The 23,206-nt window shown below is 35.2% G+C and overlaps 1 protein-coding gene across 2 annotated transcripts in view; it reads right to left on the minus strand.

The window, feature by feature from the left end:
* The window catches only part of bwa (alkaline ceramidase), a 45,942-nt gene extending 39,213 nt beyond the window's left edge, over positions 1 to 6,729 (minus strand). The window contains exons 1-2 of one of the 2 annotated variants that reach the window (XM_081747708.1): positions 6,596 to 6,729; positions 418 to 566 (exon numbers count right to left, since the gene is read on the minus strand). In XM_081747708.1, coding sequence (XP_081603834.1) covers positions 418 to 510 — 93 coding nt within the window. In that variant the 5' untranslated portion in view covers positions 511 to 566; positions 6,596 to 6,729. Of the gene's footprint in view, positions 1 to 417; positions 567 to 6,453 lie in introns of both variants that reach the window. The other variant, XM_081747703.1, reaches the window with a different exon arrangement.
* Between the last annotated feature and the right edge of the window lie 16,477 nt (positions 6,730 to 23,206).

Consider the following 23,206-nt stretch of genomic DNA (forward strand, 5'->3'; position numbering starts at 1 on the left):
TGTCATATAAACACATTTGGATGGAGAGGACGAGTGTGATTATAAGCCTCAAGGCCTCACCTAAGTTTAACTTATCAAATAAGTCATTCAATACCCAATGATAGGCTTGGATGGCGTTCAGGGAGTTCATTCTTTCTTCTCTAAAGAAACACTGATTCTAGAGAAAGGGTTCCTTAGAGACGGGCACGGCATGTAAACACACAGCTGATCGTTTCGTTGAGGACGAGAATGGTTTATGAGCCTCACTTACGTTTGTCAAATAAGTCGTTCAATACCTAGTAATTGCCTCGGATGGCTTTAAGTGCGTCTTTTTGTTTGTTTGTTTCAGTCTCTGAAGAAAGATTGATATCCGCTGCTAAAGGGTTAAAAATACCTTACGGCTATCACGTACAAACTGTTACTTGCTTCATTACTTACAGTGTTTACAAATTCAGCTATAAGTGGAGTAATAATATAGTTTGCTTCACACCAGTCTACAGGGGAACTGCCAGGCTCCAAATGATGCCACATGATGAGACGTTTAAATAAAATTTACTGCCACAGGGAATTTGTCTTGAACAAAACACCTGAAATGCATAAATAAATACAAATTTTAAACTTTTGATTCCGCTACATACAGACACAATTCGCATCAACCATTCTGTGTTTCTGCAATAAAATACTTATGACATTTTCTTTTCTTCCAACTATCAAACAATTGTAAATTCTCTTTGTTAACATTGTGTTTGTCTTTTATGCCTATTCTTTCACGACAATACATCACAGTATTAGCAATTAGTGGTAGTTTATTTAAACAAAAATATATTATTGTTACCGTAATGACTAATAGCACAAAGGATGACGATTATAAGAACACATTTGACAGAATACAGTGATGCATATGTAATAATATAGTACTCTTATATCAGGGGGATGGTGCAGAAATGGTGTAACCCACAAATAAAATTAGGATCTATTTTATTATTTGTTCATTTCATTATAGTATTTATAAACCTAAATATTTTTGTACTCTTCTCAGGTACCAGAAAAAAAGTACAAAAATGTTTGGATATCAATGCTGTAGCTACCTTTAGGGTTTCTTAAAAAAAAAGAAAAATCTATTTAACGGTAACAGCTACATTTCATCAGAATGGATGACACTGAACATCTGCTTTCGTAATTTCCGAATTATAAATAAATTACTATATTTTGCAGGCATGATATATGTTATTCTAAACTCAACTTTGTCCTATTTTAAACTTGCCAAGGTGGAACGCATATGTCAGTGACACCCAACAACAGTGTTTCTCTTCATAATTTATCATTTATATCCTGCATAATTTTTGTAACATTTTGTAGAAATAAATATTGATATTTATTTCTACAATTTTATTCTATAAGCGGTCATGCAAACTAGTCATTCGTATTAAGTCAACCAGTTACATAAATGTGACTTTTACAAAAATATACTCACTTTACGAGTAGAAAAAAATGTTTTAACTACTCTCATTAATTCTTTATTTGTTTAACTTCTACTGGAGCAAGGACGATGGTTACACACTACACAGTATTTGATGTAATGCTTGAATATTATATTCAAGTAATAGGTCATAGAACAGATGCATTATACATATTTAAGGATGCCTGCCCGTAACATGGACTTCATGAAACTGAAACTTATATATGTTGTGTATAATATATATGCATATAAATATGAGCTCATTCTGTCCCGTCCTTCTACAAATAAATATGAAAAATGTTTCACGGACAAAGATGAACTCGTGAGATCAGCAACTCTATCATGAACAATTAACTTATATACATTTATTTGTCTGAAAAACATTCGTTTTCATTCCCAGATATTTAAGCGACAAGTAACTATATAATTTGTATCTAATTATAATTTGTACCTATGTTTAACATTTTTTTTAAATATTAAATAACCAAAACTTAACTAGATCTTTTAAAAACTCTACCTTTTAAAACCGAAACAAATGCTTTTATGTAAATAAAACATTTTTATGCAAGTCTGAAAAATGATTATATATATATATATATATATATATATATATATATATGGGTGATTCCACGAAAAAGGGAAATTTTCTGTCACGGGCATTTCTTCAAACTACTACTAAAAAGAATCACCTCATTTTTATTTTGTTTGGTACTAACCGTCACAAAGTAGGTATGCCATGTATAACAGTTTGCAAATATAACACGAAACATACGTAAAAAATTAATTATTACCCAATTTCTCAACACCGTGGGCTGTCACAGACTACAGTTGACTGATTTTACTCAATAAATTACAACTGAAGTCGCAAATCAAACATCATTTAATGGTAATTAAATGGAAGAGAACACTTCAATGTTTCGGTTTTGTGGAAAGTAAACCTTTATAACGATTATTTTCGAAAGCTTGACTATGCGTCGTTTCTGTCACCTCTATTTGGTCTCAACTCCATGGCATGAAAAAAAATTGTCATTGCTCTCAACAGGTAGCATGGTCGTCCACATTGACAACACCCACAAGAAGACAAGGCAGATATGTTTAACTGAAGAACAGAAAAAGTTGTGTGCATGTGTTAAAAGCTATAGGAAAAATATTTTTGTGTGTGGAAAGCAGGTGCGTATATTAATTGATACTCAACACCATGGTATTTATTACTGAATGTATTTGTATGGTATATACCTTCTTTCCCTTGAGGAACCTGCGCTTTAAGGTAGGAAATTCGTACACAATTACTCACGTGTACTGGTTAAAAAGTGGGCCGGTAAAGATAAATTATATTCGATTTTCTCAACTCCATGGTTCTCAACTCCGTGTCCATCTGAAAACTAAGGAATCCACGGTGTTGAGACAAGTTCACGGAGTTGATAATCCTATAGTGTTTGTTATGCTCATGCTCTTCCAAATATTTGTTCTTTCAATATATTGATAGAAATAAAGCTCGTTCATGGTCTAGTGACTAGTATGCTCGCCTTTCGTGCGTGGTTCTGGGTTTGTTTCCCGGTGGAAGCTCAAAAATTAATGGTGTTTACTTCGCACAGTGAGGCAATTGAAAAACTCATTTGAGTAGAGATGTACTGAAACCTGATCGCGCAGACCATCGCAGCGGTCGTAGGAGCCGACACGCTGACCACGTGTCGTCACACTCAAAGGTCGGCTGGTGGGTCCTAGCCCATTTAAGGAGTGTTTCGCAGAAGTTCAGATTTGGTGCTGTAAGGTAACCGGAGGTAAAACTTCAGTCAAGTCAAGATGGATGGTATCTGTTTTTAACTTATTGACGTCTCAATCTTATGATCAGCTAATTGTTTCCTTTTCAGGGATTGTCGAAGAGTCTGAGAGCAATGTAATGTACGGACAGTCAATTTTATGACGCGGATCGGGAGGAATTTCTCGTGGCCTACTAAACCTGACGTTTAAAAAGCGTTGGCAGTTGTCATTCTGTGTAGACTAGAACAGCCCCTCCCTGTTTCCTCAAGACATTTCCTTCATTGGAGTGGAAAATGAGGGCTACTTAACAAAGAACATCGAATTATCCAAAGAAAACAGAAATGATGAGTGCTTATACTGTCATTTAGTGTGCATTATACAGGGCGTTTCAAAACAATACCGACAACGTTTGGGAGGTAATTCCTAACACCAACTGCACGGTGATTCCTAACACCAACGGTATTGCACTTTCGATGTGTTGACTTGATCACACAGAGAAGACAGACGGTTTACATAAGCTCAGGAAACAAGTGAAGTAGACAATAAACAGGTTTAATGACTACTTCATCTGTTTCGTAAGCTTATGTGAAAAGTTTGTCCTCTCCATATGATAGTCAACATATTGAAAGCGCAATAATTTTTCAATATTCGATAAGTGTATGTGTATTTCTTTTTTTCTTATTTACGTCACATATTCATATTCATATACACTCAATTTTGGAACCTTCATTAGATATATTTTCATATGTTTGCAGTATTTTCTGGAGTATTTTTGTATAACAAATTACGTGTCATCTAGTTTGTTAGAATTTTATTCAACATAAGAAGAATAATTCTAACTTACAAAAACTATTGGAAAATTATTTAAATTTTTATGTAAATTATAAGCTTAATCACTTATAAACCAAAACTTATCACCCAGATGTATCACGTTTCTCAACTCCACAGCAATTTTCAACTCCGTGTTAACTAATCTCAACTCCGTGACCTTTGGTCTCAACTCCGTGGGTGCTGAAAAGTTTATTATTTTTTATTTACTACACCTATAACGATTCAGCTCTGCTGAACACCTAATTAACATGGACTTAGTAGTAGTAAGTGCATGTGATATTTTTATCGAAATAGGCGACCATCAACGGAACAAAAATTTTCCAAGTGAAAATTTCCCTTTTTCGTGGAATCACCCATATATATATATATATATATATATATATATATATATACTGCATTTGGATAACTGCGCACAGAAATGAAAATTAAGTTAATAATTCATAATGAGCTGAAATATAGAATTCAATATAGGAAATTAGCTTCAAAAACACAGTATTTAAATATTTTCGCTGTGACAGATTTTCGTTATGAAATCACTTATGTTGCCTTCCATTTTACTTACGTAAGTACGTTAAATGATTTGAAGTTTCATATTACTCTGGGTACAATTTGTACATGGACTCATACAAGGATGCATACATACAGAAATGTATCCTTAATAACAATGACCTCCCCCCTCCCAAAAAAAAGAAAACTTCCTGAAATATTTTTGAGCACTTATGTATGAACATTTCAAATCTATCAAAAGAAAAAGGGAAATATTGCGAGAGCACATATGAGGCCATTAACTGAAAACTAATCCCATATCATTTATTAGCATTTAATGAACCACTTTAGATATAGGCCTAAACTTTTCACAAGACATAGTCCCTACTACAGAAAAAAAAAAAAAACCGCTGTCATTAACTTGATGAGCATTGACATAAAATTCAACGAAGAACAATCTCTGAAGGCCTAAAAATAAAAACTTTTTCGAACTATAATTCTCGTTATGGTTGTGAGAGTTCAGGTTTGGACACGAAAGTTTTATTTTCGTTCTATTGTTCTTATTTACTGCTATTTTGACATGAAATTTTCCACATACGTCCAAAATTATTGCCGCATGTCTATAAATATGTTGTTCTAGGAATATAATTTGATAACGAATTCGCCCGGTATTTCTTATAATGTTAGTATGTGTATAATCGGCAAAGACATGTATGTGGAAAATTTCATATCAAAAGAGCAGTAAATAAGAATAATAAAACGAAAATAAAACTTTCTTGTTCATTTAGCAACATTTTATTTTACTCATTTTAATTTTCGTATTTATAATTCTTTTCCTATGAAATTTACCACAAATATACATTTCCAGATTATACCCATAGTATCAGTATTAAACGTACCCTGCAAAATCATTATCAAATTACATTCTTACAGGAAGACAGTTATAGATATGCAACAATAATTTTGGACATGAGTGTACATGTCTTTGCTGATTATACACATACTAACATTATAAGAAATACCGGGCGAATTTGTTATGAAATTATATTCCTAGAACAACATATTTATAGACATGCAACAATAATTTTGGACATGTGTGTACATGTAAATAGCTTTCAAAAATTGATTGAGAATGCAATTTTTAAAAAGAATGATTGGTCTTTTGATTACCAGAGGTTAACGAAACAATGAGTGAGAACAGTAGCTAATCATTAACCTTTCCATCTCATGTTTATTCTGATTATCAAAAGATGATTTTATGAAATCCATAGTGTTGTGGTTTGGGTACAAGAAAGCTTTTGCCTACGATTATTCAAACCTTTCATCACTATAAAGTACAAGTACTCAATAAGACACCCCACAGTAGGGTTCGAAATCCTCGGGAAGTTGGGGGAACACCCCCACTGTATATTTTTTGGGATAAAATCCCCTCTAACAAATTACTGACGGGTGAATCAACTGACAGTACTGTCAAGAGTTTGTAAATTATCACAGTAATTAACGCATAATTAACATGTATTTGATATGTAATTAATGGATGAACTAGTGGCTTACTTCTAAAATATAATCTTTGCTGGCACGTGAGTGAATTACTGAGAAATATTTTCTCTTTAATTTACTTATATTTTTTGTGTATGTATCTCAAATACTGTCACTGACACTGTTTAGTAATTTAATATGTGCAACAGTTTCAATATTTAATTCATTTCGATGTCCACTTTGCACTATATTTTTTGTTGATTGTTCGAGACTTTGTATGTAAAGAAACGTTCAATGTATACATAAAAATGAAAATATGGATCTTCTCCAACGATTTTGTTTATAATCTCAATAAATATGTTCAATACATTAACGTGTTAAGAATTACAAGTTGTTTACCGTAGCAACATATTTTCTTGTAAACAAAGAGTGAATATGCATAGCACACCGTAACATACCTTAGTAGAAAACGTAGTTGCTTTGCTTTCACTTTCCTCTTCTGAAATGTACGATCAATCAGCATTTCTTAATTATTCTCATTTAAATAAAAATATAACACTTTCGCTCTCTTTTCTATAAAACAATATATTTGGCACTTACACGAGTTTTCACTTGCTGCTCCTCACATGCTTTGTTTTGTTTATCTCACTCCCAGCTATACTGACAGCTGTAAAGAGACTCAGCTGATTCGCTTGGCTCAGACATGGTTGCCAAATGTCGCCTGATTGGTTGTGCGTTCGATAGCGAGGGGAGTGGAGAGAATGAGAAAGAGACGTAACATGAAGTTCGAGGGTCATAGAGATTTTGTCAGAATAAGAAAATGCAATAAAAAACTTTAAAAACCAATGTTTTGCAAGCAGCACCTTTTGTAATATTGCATTGTAAAAGGTATGACGTTATGAAGTAGGTATTGCCTTCTGCTTATTTGACCTTTCCTTCACTTGGCGGGTCCTTCACCTTGCAACAAACAATAAGCTATTCAGTTTTTACATCTATAGGCCTATGCCAGTTTTGCTCGTTTATAAGGAAATATCCAGCGGTGCAAATCTCTCTTCAACATTAAGGGGGGGGGGTACAAGTAAGACAGTTTCTTTTTTGTTAACCATGCTCAAAATATTTGTGAAGTTGAAAAACAATCCGGTGGAGGATCAAGGAGCAGAGTTGTCTTCAACATTCGGAGGCAGGCAGATTTTAGGCTTATTCTGGAAGGGGGGGGGGTGCATCAGTCTCATTTCACTTTCTTTTGTGGCAATAGGACACAAATCATCACATTTTTTCCCCCGAAAAACACATTTCAAATCGGTAATTTTGGGAGACAGTCCCCCAGTTCCAAGATTGGAGGGGACATGTTCCCTTCATCCCCCGGGATTCGCGCCAGTGGAAATATCTATATATTGTGTAGCAACAATCTTTAGTTTATTTATTTATTTATTTATTCTTTCAGTATTTTTCTTTATAAAGTTATATTTTTCGCTATTCATTTTTGTTTCTTGTTCCAAGATCAAATAATTAGTTTACCGTCCCTTTCAGAAGCGAGGTTATACAAGACGTGGACTTACAGCTTAACGCGAAGTCAGAACCACATGAACTCCCACTGGGATACGAACCTGAGTCTTCTCGTCGAAAACACGCGTACGGTAGCCATATAGTCACAAGCAAGCTCTTCTTGTTCAAGGAAAGAAGAAAAGTGACATTTTATTTATATTCAAGATTATGTATAAGAGAAGATTACTAAGACCTCGCTGTTTGCAAATACAGTGAAATTTCTATTACGTGACCAGCGCTTGTTCCACTGAAAACCAATCGTTAAAAGTGGTGGTCTGTTAATAGGGGTTGACGTTCATTGACATTTTTTATCTATATATATAAAAGAGAACGCACAAAATCCTTTGTCCGCTCATCACGCTAATACGGCTGAACCGATTTCTTTCATTTTTGGGGGGTTGTTAGGATTTGGACCCTAGATGGTTTTTATCATATCACTTTAATTTTCAATTAGCAGTGTCTTGAGATAATTGACCAATCAGGTGTCCATACGTACAAAAAATCCTTTGTTCGCTCATCACGCTAATACGGCTGAACCGATTTCTTTCATTTTTGGGGGGTTGTTAGGATTTGGACCCTAGATGGTTTTTATCATATCACTTTAATTTTCAATTACCAGTGTCTTGAGATAATTGACCATTCAGGTGTCCATACGTACAAATCCTTTGTTATTAGTTCATCATAGGTATAAAAATAAACGTACTTATATGCAACCCGCATGACCCTGTGACTCGGCGGGTTAACATAAATGACAGGCGCTATAAATCACTTGAAAGCGAAAAAGTAAAAATTATCTAAGTAACAAAGTTTATTGCGTTCCGGGATGACCGCAGCGAAGCGGGGCGGGTTGGGGTGACCGCAGCGAAGCGGGGCGGGTTAACATAAATGACAGGCGATATAATGTTAACATTAGTGCAATCTTCTATGGTTTTTATCATATCACTTGAAAGCGAAAAAGTAAAAATTATCTAAGTAACAAAGTTTATTGCGTTCCGGGGTGACCGCAGCGAAGCGGGGTGAACGCTGCTAGTTTTAATACAAAGGCATCATCAGAGAAGGGAGAGTCAATTTTCTTTCCCTTTAGTTGTATATACGGGCATGTACTTACTATATTTTTGCTTTTCAGAACAGGGACACTTTGGTGGGAAGTTCACTTTCACTCGTTCCATTGGTAGAAAACACATAACCAGAACAACAGCCGTTTTTATTTCATTCCTGATGAGTGTATCAGTAATGGTGGTTAGGAAAATAACCACTCTATACACAAAGATTACGTATGAATAGAGCTCCCAGATTTTCAGAATGAAAAACCAGGACATCCTATGAAAATTTTCGCACTTGCACTTGCTTTTTTCTGAAATACAAGAATTAATTAAATAATAGGTCAACACTAAACAAGGGCGCCGATTTCTCTGTAAATTGGGGGGGGGGGACATTCAGATGCAGAAGGCATATATATGAGGATTTTAAAACAAATTGCATTCAAGTTATGCCAAATATTGTATATTCATAAATACAATGCGGGGGCCCACATGAGCTTTGGGGGCCTCCTCAGGATTGGCGCCCTTGACACTAACTACAACTGACTACAAAAGCGACATTTTTTACAAGTCGGATGAATGATAACTTCAGTTTTGCAGAAAACTGGGACATTTGGGGCCATATTCCCTATAGGTTTGCGTCAACGCATTGCAAAGTTCGCGTTTTAGTTTGCGATTATAATTAATCATTGTATTATTTGCAATGGGATTTGCGAAGACTATCCCACTATGAGGCCTTGGAGTTTTGAACATTGTTTGGGGGAGGAGGACAATGATGTAAATCCGGGGCACGTCTAGAAGCCTGGTATTTACCTACGAACTGTATGCTGTGTCCTGGCGCGCTCTAACAATATTCAAATGTACTATAAATGAAGATTACGCAGCTGTTAATGTAAAAGTATATACAGTAGTATCAAAAATAAAAATAATATTTTAGAATACTACAATGATAGCCCCGAATACACATACATATATACACAAAAGCGAAATAATGGTGCATGTGGTTCCGGGTTCAAACCCTGCTCCCGCCAAGTAAACTTTGTGGTGGACAAAAACCGTGTGCGTGGGTTTTCTCGGGGTTCTCCCGTTTCCTCCCACTCCCTTCATTCCACCATTTCATTCATTGCTAATCATCACCGTCTTCTTTAGCCTAGCTGGCATAAGCGTGGGACGTAAAACTCAAAATTCCATTTCATTTTCTCAAAAGTGAAAGAATTGCCACCATGAATACATTGGGGCGTGTGCGGGAGTATACGACGAATACCACTTTACATTTTTATAGTCCAGCACATACGTATTCACCTTTTAACGAAAGAAGGAATGGGTGCAGGGATGGATTTACCCTATATTTTTGCAAATGGTCGGGCGGGTACCTACCAAATATTCTAGCATTCCATCACTAATTTTCACGGCTGAAAACTGCACAAAATGTACACTGGTGGGACACCATATCTGTCCCGGTTAAAACGGAACGTATGGTAACTCCATATGGCTCCATGTGAAATTCTACTTACATCGAAGAGATCCTTCCCCTTCCCCAAAGCAAATTTGAAATGACGTTACTCGGCTACTGAGACAGTACCGTTGCCAAACATATGAAATACGTAAGCGGTGCAGTAATATGAATGTGAGGAGGAATTCCTTTCAAAAACCTCTGGCATTTTTTAAAACTCCTTTACAACTACAGTAATATCTGCTTTTCATTGCTTGTCTATTTACGGGAAGGAATCAATTGTAAGGTATTTGTTTGGTATACTTTTCTAACATAATTACAGTACTTTATAGAACAAACTTATAATTCTGTGAAGTAAAATGAGTCATGAATACACGCGCTCTCATTCTGTAAAACTGCAGTCTTATGCAATTGCTTTACGGTTTTCAGTGCCTTCGGCAATGACATTGAGTAAGTCTGAATCGATTTCTTCAGTATCCTTAATATTTTTAATTAATTCTGTATTCTCGTTTCATTTTTTTTTCTCATTTTCTTTCTTACTGTTATCTAACGAGGAAACCGATTCAAGTGTAACATAACATTGTGGACGAGTTTATGCGCAAACGAAATGGCTTTGTGTACAATTAAACCCATTAGAGAGAAAACCCCTCGATCTCAATCGTTCCGGAGATATAGAAGAATAAGGGGAAGGCTGGTGCTTCGATATTTTGCGAATATTTGAATATGTACAAGCAAAAGAGACTTTTAAAATGAAGAATTCCTTCATAACAAAAGGGTTCCAAAACAGAAGAGTTCATACAAATTCTAGGGGAAGAATGTTTTGGAAAGGAAAGGCAAAAATAACGGCGTTACATTGTTGCCTGAAATAGGCGTGTAAGATGTCTATGTATAGGTTTCTTGGTACGCTGAATCGAATAAAAGCATCATCAGGTCAAATAGGATGAAAAATGTAAATAATAATAATAAAAAAAAGGCCGTCCGAACTTTCCATACATTTGTAATTCTACAATTATTAACCATTCGGAACGAAAAATGGCCCAACTATTATATATTTTATTTTATAATAGTTGAGGGTGAAAATAGGAACGATCCATCGAAAAGTATGAGAATGACAGCCATTTAAACTTAACAAATAATCGTAATTTCCGCAATTATCAACCGATACCAATCAAAGTTGGAGCAAAAATAAGTGTTGCAATACCTTAGGCGATTAGGAACATCAGCATAGTTCAACCATAAAGTATCAAACTGGTGGCTGTTTGTAATTAAAAAGATCTACTTCTCTCTTTCAGTCCTATGTCAAAATGCGAAATAGAATTTGTAATTTTCTGTTTCTGGCGATGTTGATTTAAATGAAAGCATTGATGATCACAAAAACGAACACTAATATAGTAGTTGGTTTTGTTGTGACTATTCAGATTAGCGCAACTAGTGATTCCTTTCTTAACGTCAATGAAGTGTGCTTTTCTGAAGTCCTTATCATGTCAGAGTGGAGACTGTGCTTATTGCCGTAAAGCATTGTGTCAGCAGTATCTTGAACAGAGAGTGCTTCCATTGATCTATAGTACTCGCGCCGAGTCGTGAAGCTTGGGGTCTAAACCAATCATAGAAATAATTTGCTTGAGGTCCAACACATCGGAAAACTTCGGTACAATTCGTGGAGCCTCTTCCCGAGCGCACATTTGGGGAAACGCCAAACAGCTGAAATTTACCAACAGTGTTGTCAAACTTTGAAGACATAGCAAACGAGTATATTTTAAAAAAAAAAACATTTAAAAATTACCAATAATAACACTGCACAACAATAACTACTGTAACAATTATTCTAAATTGTAACAATAGCACAAATAGTAACAACCAAAACATAACGCAACAAAAAAGAATTAACAAAACGGAACTTCACGCCAATCCGACACCACTGTACTCTCGAGAGATGTTTTCCGTGTAGCGTGAGAGAAGACACTGACAAAATTTGATAGGTGGGGGTTGACGACTGGAACACACCCTCGCGTTCTATTGGGTGGTGAAATTGGTAGATCTAGGTCAAGCTTCACGACTCGGCGCGAGTACTATAGCGTTTACAACTTCGTATCGTTTCACAATGTGTTTTCTTACGTACGACGGTATGAGGAACTACTTTACTTTGTGACTTCAGTGTTGTTTACATGCAACAACTTTATAGATATACAGTAGACCCTATACCAGGCGTACAGATTTTCGTTTTTTAAGTGGAAGATGCTATTTTTGTTTATGATTCATACTTATCGTTTTAATATACTTAAGTCACATAACTACACAGTGTCGTACTTAAGTTTGCAACAATATGTGTTCATGTTTCATATTATTTGATTTGTTTTTCTATAGCGCTTTTGCACAGAATATGACCTTGAATTTTTGTTCACATAATAACATCTCTGTTCCCTTGGCAATATAATTAATGCATTTTCGTATCAATGTTTCTCATTTTCTACGAACTAAAGTCATGATATATTAGCAAGTTAAATCATGCATTTTTTTTCTTCTTTGTGGTAATGACGTTTGTTATTCCTCGTACAACATTCCTCCGGCCCCGAGTAAAAAGCTACGCCCCCCATCTCAACATTCCACACCAGTTTAATCCGCTCTGGTGCATCTTTCTTAACGTTTAAATGCAATTTTCAAACATATTTATTCGTAACTTAGCCGAAAATCCACAAAATATTAGGGCACTAGCTTTCCGTTTATCCCTCTATATTTCCGGAACAGTTGAAATCGAGGGTTTTTCCCTCTAACGGAATTCATTGTTCACAAAAACACTTCGATTGCGCATAAACTCGTTCATAATTTCGTGTCCCACTTGAATCGGCTTCCTTGTAAGAGTAAGAAAGATTTTTTTTTTTTTTTAAGTATTCTCATGATTCGATTTTGTGGATTTTTTAAAAGGAACTACAATTATCATATAGAATAAATACTTCTGGTTCTGTTTGTTTCAACTCTACGAAGAACACTAATATTAGAATTCATTTAAAATTCTATTTCTACAATTTCATTCAAAAATTTAATAATTTTATATATTCTTGACACGCAGCACTTTTCATTTTGCTGCAAGACATTAAAGATAAACAAACTGGATTAAACACCTTCTGACATACACCTGTCATACAGCTTATATTCAATTCAATAATTGTTCTTACAAGAATTTGCCTGCTGACTGGCATAGCTGGCTGGTCTAACGTAAGCAAACCGTTAGGCTGACGATCACAAGACTTATCTGTTGTATATTATATTACTCATACATTGAGCGTGATTTTACGTGCTTGATCATAAATTTCTGTGCTAGTTTTGTTAGCAACTGTGATAAGAGTAGTGTATGGAGTTCTCCGTAATTTTCTTTGCGCAGAAAAAGTTAGAGCTTGCTTAAAGGAAATCTTTTACGTTGTCAATATAATCTACGCGGGAAAAGTATGGCATACAAACTACGTATAGATTGTAGTAGACAAACGGATAGGCGTAAAATCACAATATCGGCACATCACTGATTAGGATCCCGCTCAGGACATGGATATCATTTATTGTCCTTTTACCATCCATTTCCCTATTGTCAACAATTTTTTATCATCTCCTTTATTCTAAAGGAACAAACTGTGCGAAGTAAAACTCAAAAATAAATAAATAATGTATTTGCATGATACTGTAAACAAAGCACTTCCACGAGACAACCGGAAGGAAAGCAAGTTTTGGCTGTGAAGTGCTTGTTGTTGTCTATATTTGTTTCGTAGACAGTTCAGTTGATTAATTCCTACAAGGAGAAGTGAATTCTTATATAGTGCAAATCCTGCCGAAATGAGCTTGATGAAGATTTGTAATAGACAGTTAAAATAATCGCAATCTACTATTTCTGATTCAACTATCAAATATAAGATAACAGGAGCTTGTAATGTACTATTTGATTAAAAAAAAATACTTATGTAATTAGTTTTCCGCACTAACAATTGGTCACCTAACATGTTGGCCTACGATCGGCCCTGTGTTTAGTCGACATTGGTACGTTCGTGGGATTAACTTAGGGAAGCTAACCCATGCATAGAACCGCACTTTACCACTACTTATTTTAAATTGATCTTTTCTTTCTCCTACATTCATTAGAGTTGTAGAGGAAGATATTGATTGGAGATGAATGTTAATAAATGATTGTGCTTTCGCAAACTGATACATTTTTTAATATGAGTTGAAAAGATTGTAAAACGTCACTCTTTTCTACTACTTACGTATGCAATCGCCTTCTACTGAGCTGTATTTTATTAATGATGTTAGAAAAGAAGGTTCATTAAGTGAGAATCTCTCAGGCAAAAGCCCCAAAACACAATATCAATTTGTTGAAAAAGAGACAAAAAAAAACTATTGTCCTTCTGTGTTACATAACAACATATGAATAAGGTCAAGGAAAACTGTTTCAAGTATTTATGTGTGACATGAGAGCCAGTGATTGATACTTAATAATTCTATGTTGTAACGACGATATTGATTTGTATGCGGAAGCTCTACTTTGATACTAGGAAAATGACACAAATTATAAACCTGTATTTATTTTTTACTTATAAAAGTAGTGAAAACAAATACTACAAATGGAGAATGAATAGATTCGTGAATTTTAAAACAGATTATTTTCAATAAATTCCTTTCGTTATATAACTTTGATAGAATCGTTGTGTACATAGACAGTTGATTGTTTAATTAAAACGTCTTAGTTGATGGACTTCTCGGATGCCATCAATTATTTCATCGTCGCATTTTTGTTTCTTTAATAGCGCCACTTTTGTTTACATTTTTCTCCATTAAGACTCCAAGCTGTTAATTTGAAATATAGGCTATATATATTGAAAAATGAGGGGAAATTGTTGTAAAGGTTAACTCTTAAGCAGGTGCACACTGTATTGAGCTCAGTGAACTACTTCAAATAATAATAATAATAATAATAATAATAATAATAATAATAATAATAATAATAATAATAATAATAATAATAATAATAATAATAATAATAATAATAATAATAATGGTATTAAATTGTTTAAAGTTACCCTAAAATTAGGCAAAACTTACACATAAGTCGAGATTTCGGGAGGGTGTCTGGATCTCCAGTCACACCTCTGCAACTACGAAAATTTTAAACCAAATCGTTCCACTGAAGTTTCATGTAGAAAGTATTCTACTGTACGTTTTGAGGAAGATAACTGTAATAAAAATAGCTGAATATCACTGAACAGTAAGGCATATAATAAACTAACTTTTAGGATATGGAGAAGTAATTATAAAAGCTTTGCTACAAAAATACCTACACAGTAGAGACCTGCACGGGCTGAATTTTTCGGCCCGAGCCCAATCCAGCCCGAACGTAGCTAGGCCCAACCCAGCCCGGGCCCGAAAAGTTTTGGAGATTTTCGGCCCGAGCCCGGCCCGGCTTGATAAGTTTTTTAAAATTCTTGGCCCAAGCCCGGCCCGGGCCCGATAAATTTTAAAAGTTTTTGGCCCGACCCTGGCCCGATAAATTTAAAAAAATTAGCTCGAGCCCCAATCTTTCTCAAAATTTAGTACGAAATTTGACCTAACTAACCATCAGAAACATTTTCTAAACTCTGGTTCACAACCTGACGCTTGCCTCCCGAATAGTACCATTGCCTTCTAGAACTTTGCCTGTTATCGAGAGAACAAAAACTCCATTCCCTGTAACAAAAATCTAACTTAATTGATTTTTAGCACAAAGTGAAGATGGCAATACTGTTTAGCGACAGGCAAAGCATTCCCACCCCTTCTTGTTATATTTTGAATTCAGTGAAGATCAAGGTCAGAGCTCAATTTACCGCATAATGCCTGCAATCCTCTATACTGAAAGTGGAGCCCCTAAGCAACATAAACTGTAAATAACTAGTGCATTCTTTGTAACATTTTTCACGGATACACTTCTTCAACGTTTGGCTTTATTCCAATTATCGTTTAACGAAAGTCAATAATTATTAAAGAATTGCAATTGATCGGCCCTAGCCCGGCCCGACCTGAAAAGAAATCAGTGTCGGCCAGCCCAAGCCCGGCCCGGCCCAAAGAAATAACAGTGTCGGCCCGCCCAAGCCCGGCCCGGCCCAAAGAAATAGCAGAGTCGGCCCGCGGGCCAGGCTGGGCTTCGGTCCTCGGGCCGGGCCCGGCCCATGCAGGTCTCTACTACACAGACCATAATAAATAAAAGGAGCTCCGAAATACAAAGTAACAAAATAGCGTAGAAGATTCAGTCTACAAAGCAATTGTTACTTAAAGAATGGACACACTATTTCGAGAATCGAGATAAAAAGAGAAATGTTTACGATACTTTTCGTCTCGTCTCGATTTCCATCTCCAAAGCGAGATGATAATTTGAGTTAGCATTCTCTCGTCTTGAATGTAAAATATTAACTCTCGTCTCAATTTTGTTTATATTGTTTCAGAAACGAGATGAGAAATTAATCTTCTCGTGAGCAACAATAAAGAAAACCAAAATATTCTTGCCAAATATTACACTTCTGGTTGTAATGTTATGCTCTGAGCGATAATAAGCTCCTAACTTTAAATCTTCTATGAGATAATAATAATAATAATAATAATAATAATAATAATAATAATAATAATAATAATAATAATAATAATAATAATAATAATAATAATAATAATAATAATAATAATTATTATTATTATTATTATTATTATTATTATTATTATTATTATTATTATTATTATTATTGAAGATTTGATAGTTCAAGTATTGAAACATCCGAGTATTCAAATATCAGAAGAATATAAAACGTGTGTCATTGCCGATCAATCGCCATCAAAAATTCTAAAGTAAAAAAAAAAAAAATTTACTGGTCGTTCGTGGATCCGATTTGATTCGACTACCTTCAGATTACTGGTGGAGCTCCTTGACCACTTAACCACGATTACTAACCAGCAATTGATTTGTCTTTAGTTTGTTTACTAGTATAATACACGCACCACACTCAATTCAAAATAAAGGAGTTTTGTATTTTGTTTCTAAAAAATCTGCAATGTTGATAATTTAGTGAATACAGTGATATAATGCTCTCCGAGTCACTTACATATTCCTGTCTTTTTCCAATCAATCTCACTATTAACAAGCTACTGTTTTGAACGAACATAAAAGGCTCTTTATTTAGGCTAGTCGGAAGACGTAACGCTTTAGATTAGTGTTAAGAGTTGTAATTTTCTAATCTGGCGGCCCGGGTTCGATTCCCGCATTCGCCGTTTACCATTTTAAAAATTTCATTTACAAGCCTGAGCTCCAGTTGGATGCTTCTAAATGAAAGACAATCTCCAGTGGAGAAATTCAATATGATGTAATCCTGAAAATAAAGGAAGGAAAGTAAATGGAGAAAACTAGTTACAGAGTTAATTCTGTTAATGGTTCTATATTGAATATTAACCGTTATTTCGTGCATTTTTAAATTGTTGTTTATTGACACTATATTCTCCTCTTTTCTCCTTGGGTCTCAATGTGTAAATTTGCACAAATATTAAACAAATCATGAACCCTCAGTTATATTTGCAACCTAAAGAGAAATACGCTTAGTACGGGTAAGTTCTCCAACTCGTTTAAGTGTTATCGAATTTTGCATTTTTAATATTTACAAATAAATTACTGCATAACAATATTTAGCATTTTCAATTTTTTTTTAACGAATAATGAAATCAGACTAGTTCTTCTTTCGAAGTAACATTACATATCAATCAGTGGCGCCGGAACCTAGGAGCTCAGGGCCTGTTAAACCCCCAAAATTTTCATTAGGGGCTGGGTTCTTCCCCTGAATAATCCATTCATTCTTCAATTGATTTGCAGGCAGGACTATTCTTAATAGTTTCAAAACTCAGCCCAAGGCTTTGTGTTTAGTTAAAAGAATAACCTAATACATATACCGCATAATCTATCCGTATATTATTTGATACGCATATATGTATAGTCATTTGAAGTAAGTTAAGTTGTTTATAATCCCATTTGAGTTAATTATAAGATTATTTAAGTTCTCTGACTGTTATCTACTCATCGGCGCTTCTGGTGTCCGTATATTTTTTCTGGTATTGTGCTGTTTACTGTGAGTACAAGTATCCAAAGACTCCCTTTTGTCATTTCGTCAGCCAGCGTTTCTCCCCACTCCTGCACGAAAACACACTTTACGATTTGTTCTTTTAACAGTTGGGGCAAATTCATGCTGCTGTTCTAGCTACTTTACCGGGCGTAATTAATCTTGGAGCAGGCGTTAGTTGGGTTGCCTATCTAGCGGATTTTGTACATCAAGAATTTCTGTGGCCCACTGTACAGAGCTGAACCTGTCCTCAATCATCCATCAATAATCAATAGACATGATTTCTCACGTTACACAAATATGCTGTCGCACAAAGGACGGTGCAGGCTTCTCATGGATTGCAATGTGAAACCAGGAACGTTATTCAAATTTTCCTTGGGAGAAGACGAAAGATTCTCCGATATAAACGGAGTTTTACTTTTTTCATTGCTATATTATTCTCCTATTTATTAAAATGTATATGAGAGGGACAGTTGCTTTCTGGAGACCCAAAACACCCCTGAATAAAACCCTTCCTCACCCACTGTATTCCTCTGATATCTCTCCCATTGACTTACCACCTCTACTGGTATCTTGATCACTTCTTGGGATGCAAGACCTTTCCTCATGATTGGGCAGTGCAATGTGTGGTTGAGAACTTGTTCACATCGCAGATTACAGACTGTTTTCGCCACGGAATCCAATCGTTGGCTGAGCGATCGCAAAAGTATGTGGTTGCACATGGAGAGGACATTTCATTTGCACCAATCTAATAAGATACTTCTGAATTTACTTTTTTTTATAGGGGCGGCTCTGTCATAGTGTTACAAAGTGACTTGTCTTCCCAATTAATACTAAGAAAGTACTGTAAAAATATACACCGACATTTCTAAATGCAGAAGGGCCAAACACAAATTGTAATTATTTTAATATGGAATCTGCAACTCTGATTGTTATCCACCTTGATTGTTATCCATGAGAAATTTGGCAATATAGCATAACTCACAATGATTCATGTAAAATTCTGTTTACTTTTGTCTTGTCTCTTTCTAATGTTCGTCTTCAGTGTATGGGCATGTGCACACAAATTATTCAGGTATACCCCTTTAAACGGACAATGTTTAGCAGAAGGGGTCCAGCTATTTTTTCTTTAAAAAAAAAGTTACTATTTCGGCAGTTTCTCTTCACATTAGGTTAGTTAAGGTTAGTTTAGGTCACGTTGGATTAGGTTAGGTTAGTTTATGTTAGATTATGTTATTGTAGGGATGCACCATAATTTTCAAAAAAATGATAGAATTTCGCTTATTTCATTATTATTAGGTTAGTACAGTTTATGTGTGGTTAGATTTGGTTAGGTTAGGTTAGGTCTAGTTGCATCGTCCATTTCTTCTGTAAATTTTGCATTTTTTATGTGCTTCTAGACCCCATCTGCTAAACATTTAGATACCCTTTATGCCATATAATACATACATGGTAATCACACTCTCACTCATGACTGAAAAATCATTTTAAATTTATTTCTTTCTTATATGTTACTGTGAAAGCAAACATTTGAAGCCATCTATGTCACCGTTGTAATTCAATTAAATAGTTATAAAATAGCAACAAGTAAAGAATAGTAAAATCAAGAAAAATAAAATTTCAAATTTTACAAAGAAATACATAAACGTAAATTTCTATTGTTTTTACTAGTATGAAGGTCAGAATTATCGTAGGTTTGAGTCAATTGTCAAGTTATATCAGGTGTGATTAAGGCGGAGATCATACACAGGTGGAGGGTTCAGTAAATTCTGTCATTACTAGATTTGAGGAACTTCACGCATATTTTGTAGCTTCGTCGTGAATTTATGGTTATTATTTGATATCCGGTATGAGCACGTGCGGCTCAGGTTCCACGTTAAACATCAGGTCAGGTGTTGAAAATGAATGTTCGGATGAGTTACTCATTCACTATAGAAACGATCGAAATCGAATGCATACTTTAATTTCAATGCATTATGAAAATATTACCGTATCACTAGTTTACAAGTTAATAAATACAAATATAGGAGAAATTTAGCTAGTTAAATTTTCATCGTTGCTTTTTTTTTTTAAAATTAAATTACATTGTTTGTTAATATACATTAAATTCCATTCTGCACTTTTATTTATTTATTTTGGAAAGCTTGACTTCTTTGTGCTGAGTACAGTATTTAATACCGCTATAAAGTTCAGAAATTCTATATGTAAGACATATAAGCGATACGTATATTGTTATGCAATGGGATTTTTTTTTTGGGGGGGGGTAATACTTGTGCCTCAAATCAAAATATAAAGAAAACAATAAAAGTGAAAAGTCACTAGAGGTCCCAAAGTTGGGAAGAGGGATTTTACGGGAACCATGTCCGGTTTTACCGCCACTGCCGATGTGACTTCTCTCTTTGTAGAACACTACCACTGATTTCTAAAATGTACTTTAAAGGAAATCTTATATCAGTGATATTATTCGGCTTTCTGATATTATTGGAAGTCAAAATGATTTATTCCATCGGATAACGTATGAAAGTGGTTATCTGAGTCATGGATCGATAATTATCCAGATCTTTTATATCTCCAGGGCTGGATTTAGGGGATGCACGTGCACCCTTTTGTTGTAAATATACACTACAGGTATCTTAAATGAGAAGCTAGCAGTGAAAATAGCAACACTTTCCGAAACTTTTTGCCGTCATGAAATGAAATGACATCTTTTAAGTTTCACGTCCAATTGATATGCCGACTAGGTTAAAGGAGAGGGTGATGATTAGAAATGAATGAAATGGTGGAATGAAGAAAGTGGGAGGAAACAGGAGAACCCTGTGAAAATCCACGCACACAGTGTTTGTCCATCACAGAGTTCACTTGGCGCGAGCTGGGATCAGTGTTGAATTCAGACATTTTCACCCGGGGGAAATGTGCACTCCTCGGGGGGAGGGTTGTTTTTCTGTATTTTTTGCAAGAAAGCAGCATATTTAAGAATTCCATTCACATGCACATCTTAGCTAATATTGAGACTAATTGCTGATAAATATTCAATGTGAGATTATGATTAAAAAAACAACAATCGTTTAATTTTATCTAAAACATTAAACAAAGATGGTAAAAATATTTTAGACTAAACTTAACTGCTATTTACAGTAGCTATTTTAGTTATTTTTTCCTATATTCAGTTACTGTTTGTTACTAATGTAGAAGTTTTTAAAAAGATTTAAATTAACTCAAATATGTTTTGTCCTAAAACAAACATACATAGGAATATCTTAACAAAAAGTAACAATTCTTTCTCACACTTCGGATTCTAAATCAAGTATATTAGCCTTGGTTTCTTCACTGCATACACATCAATAGTTTAGTTTACGAAATTTTCAGTAGGATTAGTGCCGTGTCGTGGAAAATCAGCGCTTGGGGCGAGAGCACCCCCGTATACATGAGTAAGGTCAACAGACCAGCTGCGAAAGATGAGAAAATTTTAAAAAGTAAACCCTGTTTTTCTTTGATTTTGAGCACTTTTTATTACTTTTTTCCTTTCATTTTATATATGTGCACATGCCCACATGTGCACATGTGTTTCATTCCTCTCCTTTTTCTTTCCTTCTTTTCTTTTCTTTTTCCCTCCCCCTTACTTCGGTGCCCGGGGCCGTCGCCCCGCTTGCCCCTCCTTCGTCACCTTCAATAGCAATCTTTCACTTATATACTACTATTATATTGATAAGTTCTATATAAATCTCTAACCCGGGAGGGATAACTGTTCCTCCCTGATCCCTCTAAATGACGCCCTCTGAATCTCACCCTTTAACTGACTTATTTTTGGTTAAAGAAAGGTGTGTTTACTTTAACAATCGTAAAACACCTTTACGTCTGTTACTTCCGATGCGAGAAATGGGATTTAGGCGCTCTATTTCAAATAATGCAAGAACTGTACATTTTCAAGAACTGAAGTCTGCTGACATCAGAGATCATATGGAATGATCGAAATATCTTCCCTATCTTTCCTTCCCTATCTCAATCTGTGCTAGTGCTACCTACTAATATGTAATATAGGGCGAGAGTATAGTACCTACTAAAATAGAAATCTTTCTTCAACAGTTGACGATATCATGTTCTGCCAAACTCGGTCATAGCGTTAAGAAATACAGGTTTTATTGACTACTAGCAGCGTTCACCCCGCTTCGCTGCGGTCACCCCGGAACGCAATAAACTTTGTTACTTAGATAATTTTTACTTTTTCGCTTTCAAGTGATATTATATCGCCTGTCATTTATGTTAACCCGCCGAGTGACACGGTCATGCGGGTTGCATATAAATACGTTTATTTTTATACCTATGATGAACTAACAAAGGATTTGTACGTTATGGACACTTGAATGGTCAATTATCTCAAGACACTGGTAATTAAAAATTAAAGTGATATGATAAAAACCATCTAGGGTCCAAATCCTAATAACCCCCCAAAAATAAAAGAAATTGGTTCAGCCGTATTAGCGTGATGAGGGAACAAAGGATTTGTACGTTCTCTTTTATAATATAGATTTTGGTATTCTATCTTAGATGTTACATGTTTAATGTTTATATAGAATGGGTCTGCGTCATTTATATGTATATTGAGAGATCGGGTTTCGTCTGCACGTGCACGGATAGAAAAACAAATAATTGGGTGAAGTAATTTCTACATTTTGTGACTGAAATTTTGGGAGTTTCTCCGGGGAGAATGAATTTTCTTTGGGGGGGGGGGAGATTTCCTCCGGGCTACCCCCTGAATTCATCCCTGGCTGGGATCGAACTAAGGGCCCCATGTACCAGAGGTTTCTGCCACCATGTTTCCATTTGGGGCTTAAAAGAAAGCGGAGTTTTGCAAAAGCAGTAGTTTAAGCCGATTTTCTGTAGGTTGAAGGAAAAGGAGTCACCAAGCAAAATAATAGGGCTTATTCCTCATTCACACCTTAGATGCCTAAAGGCATTTAAAACATTCAAATTTAATTCATATATAGTGGTACCGGTAGTTATTGTGCACCACCCTGTCAGAAAATCCTGAATCCGGACCTGAATACCGGTATCTCTAATCCTAATTCTC

The sequence above is a fragment of the Thermobia domestica genome, chromosome 2 (assembly GCF_964235325.1).
Source record: "Thermobia domestica chromosome 2, izTheDome1.hap1.1, whole genome shotgun sequence".
Classification (NCBI taxonomy): domain Eukaryota; kingdom Metazoa; phylum Arthropoda; class Insecta; order Zygentoma; family Lepismatidae; genus Thermobia; species Thermobia domestica.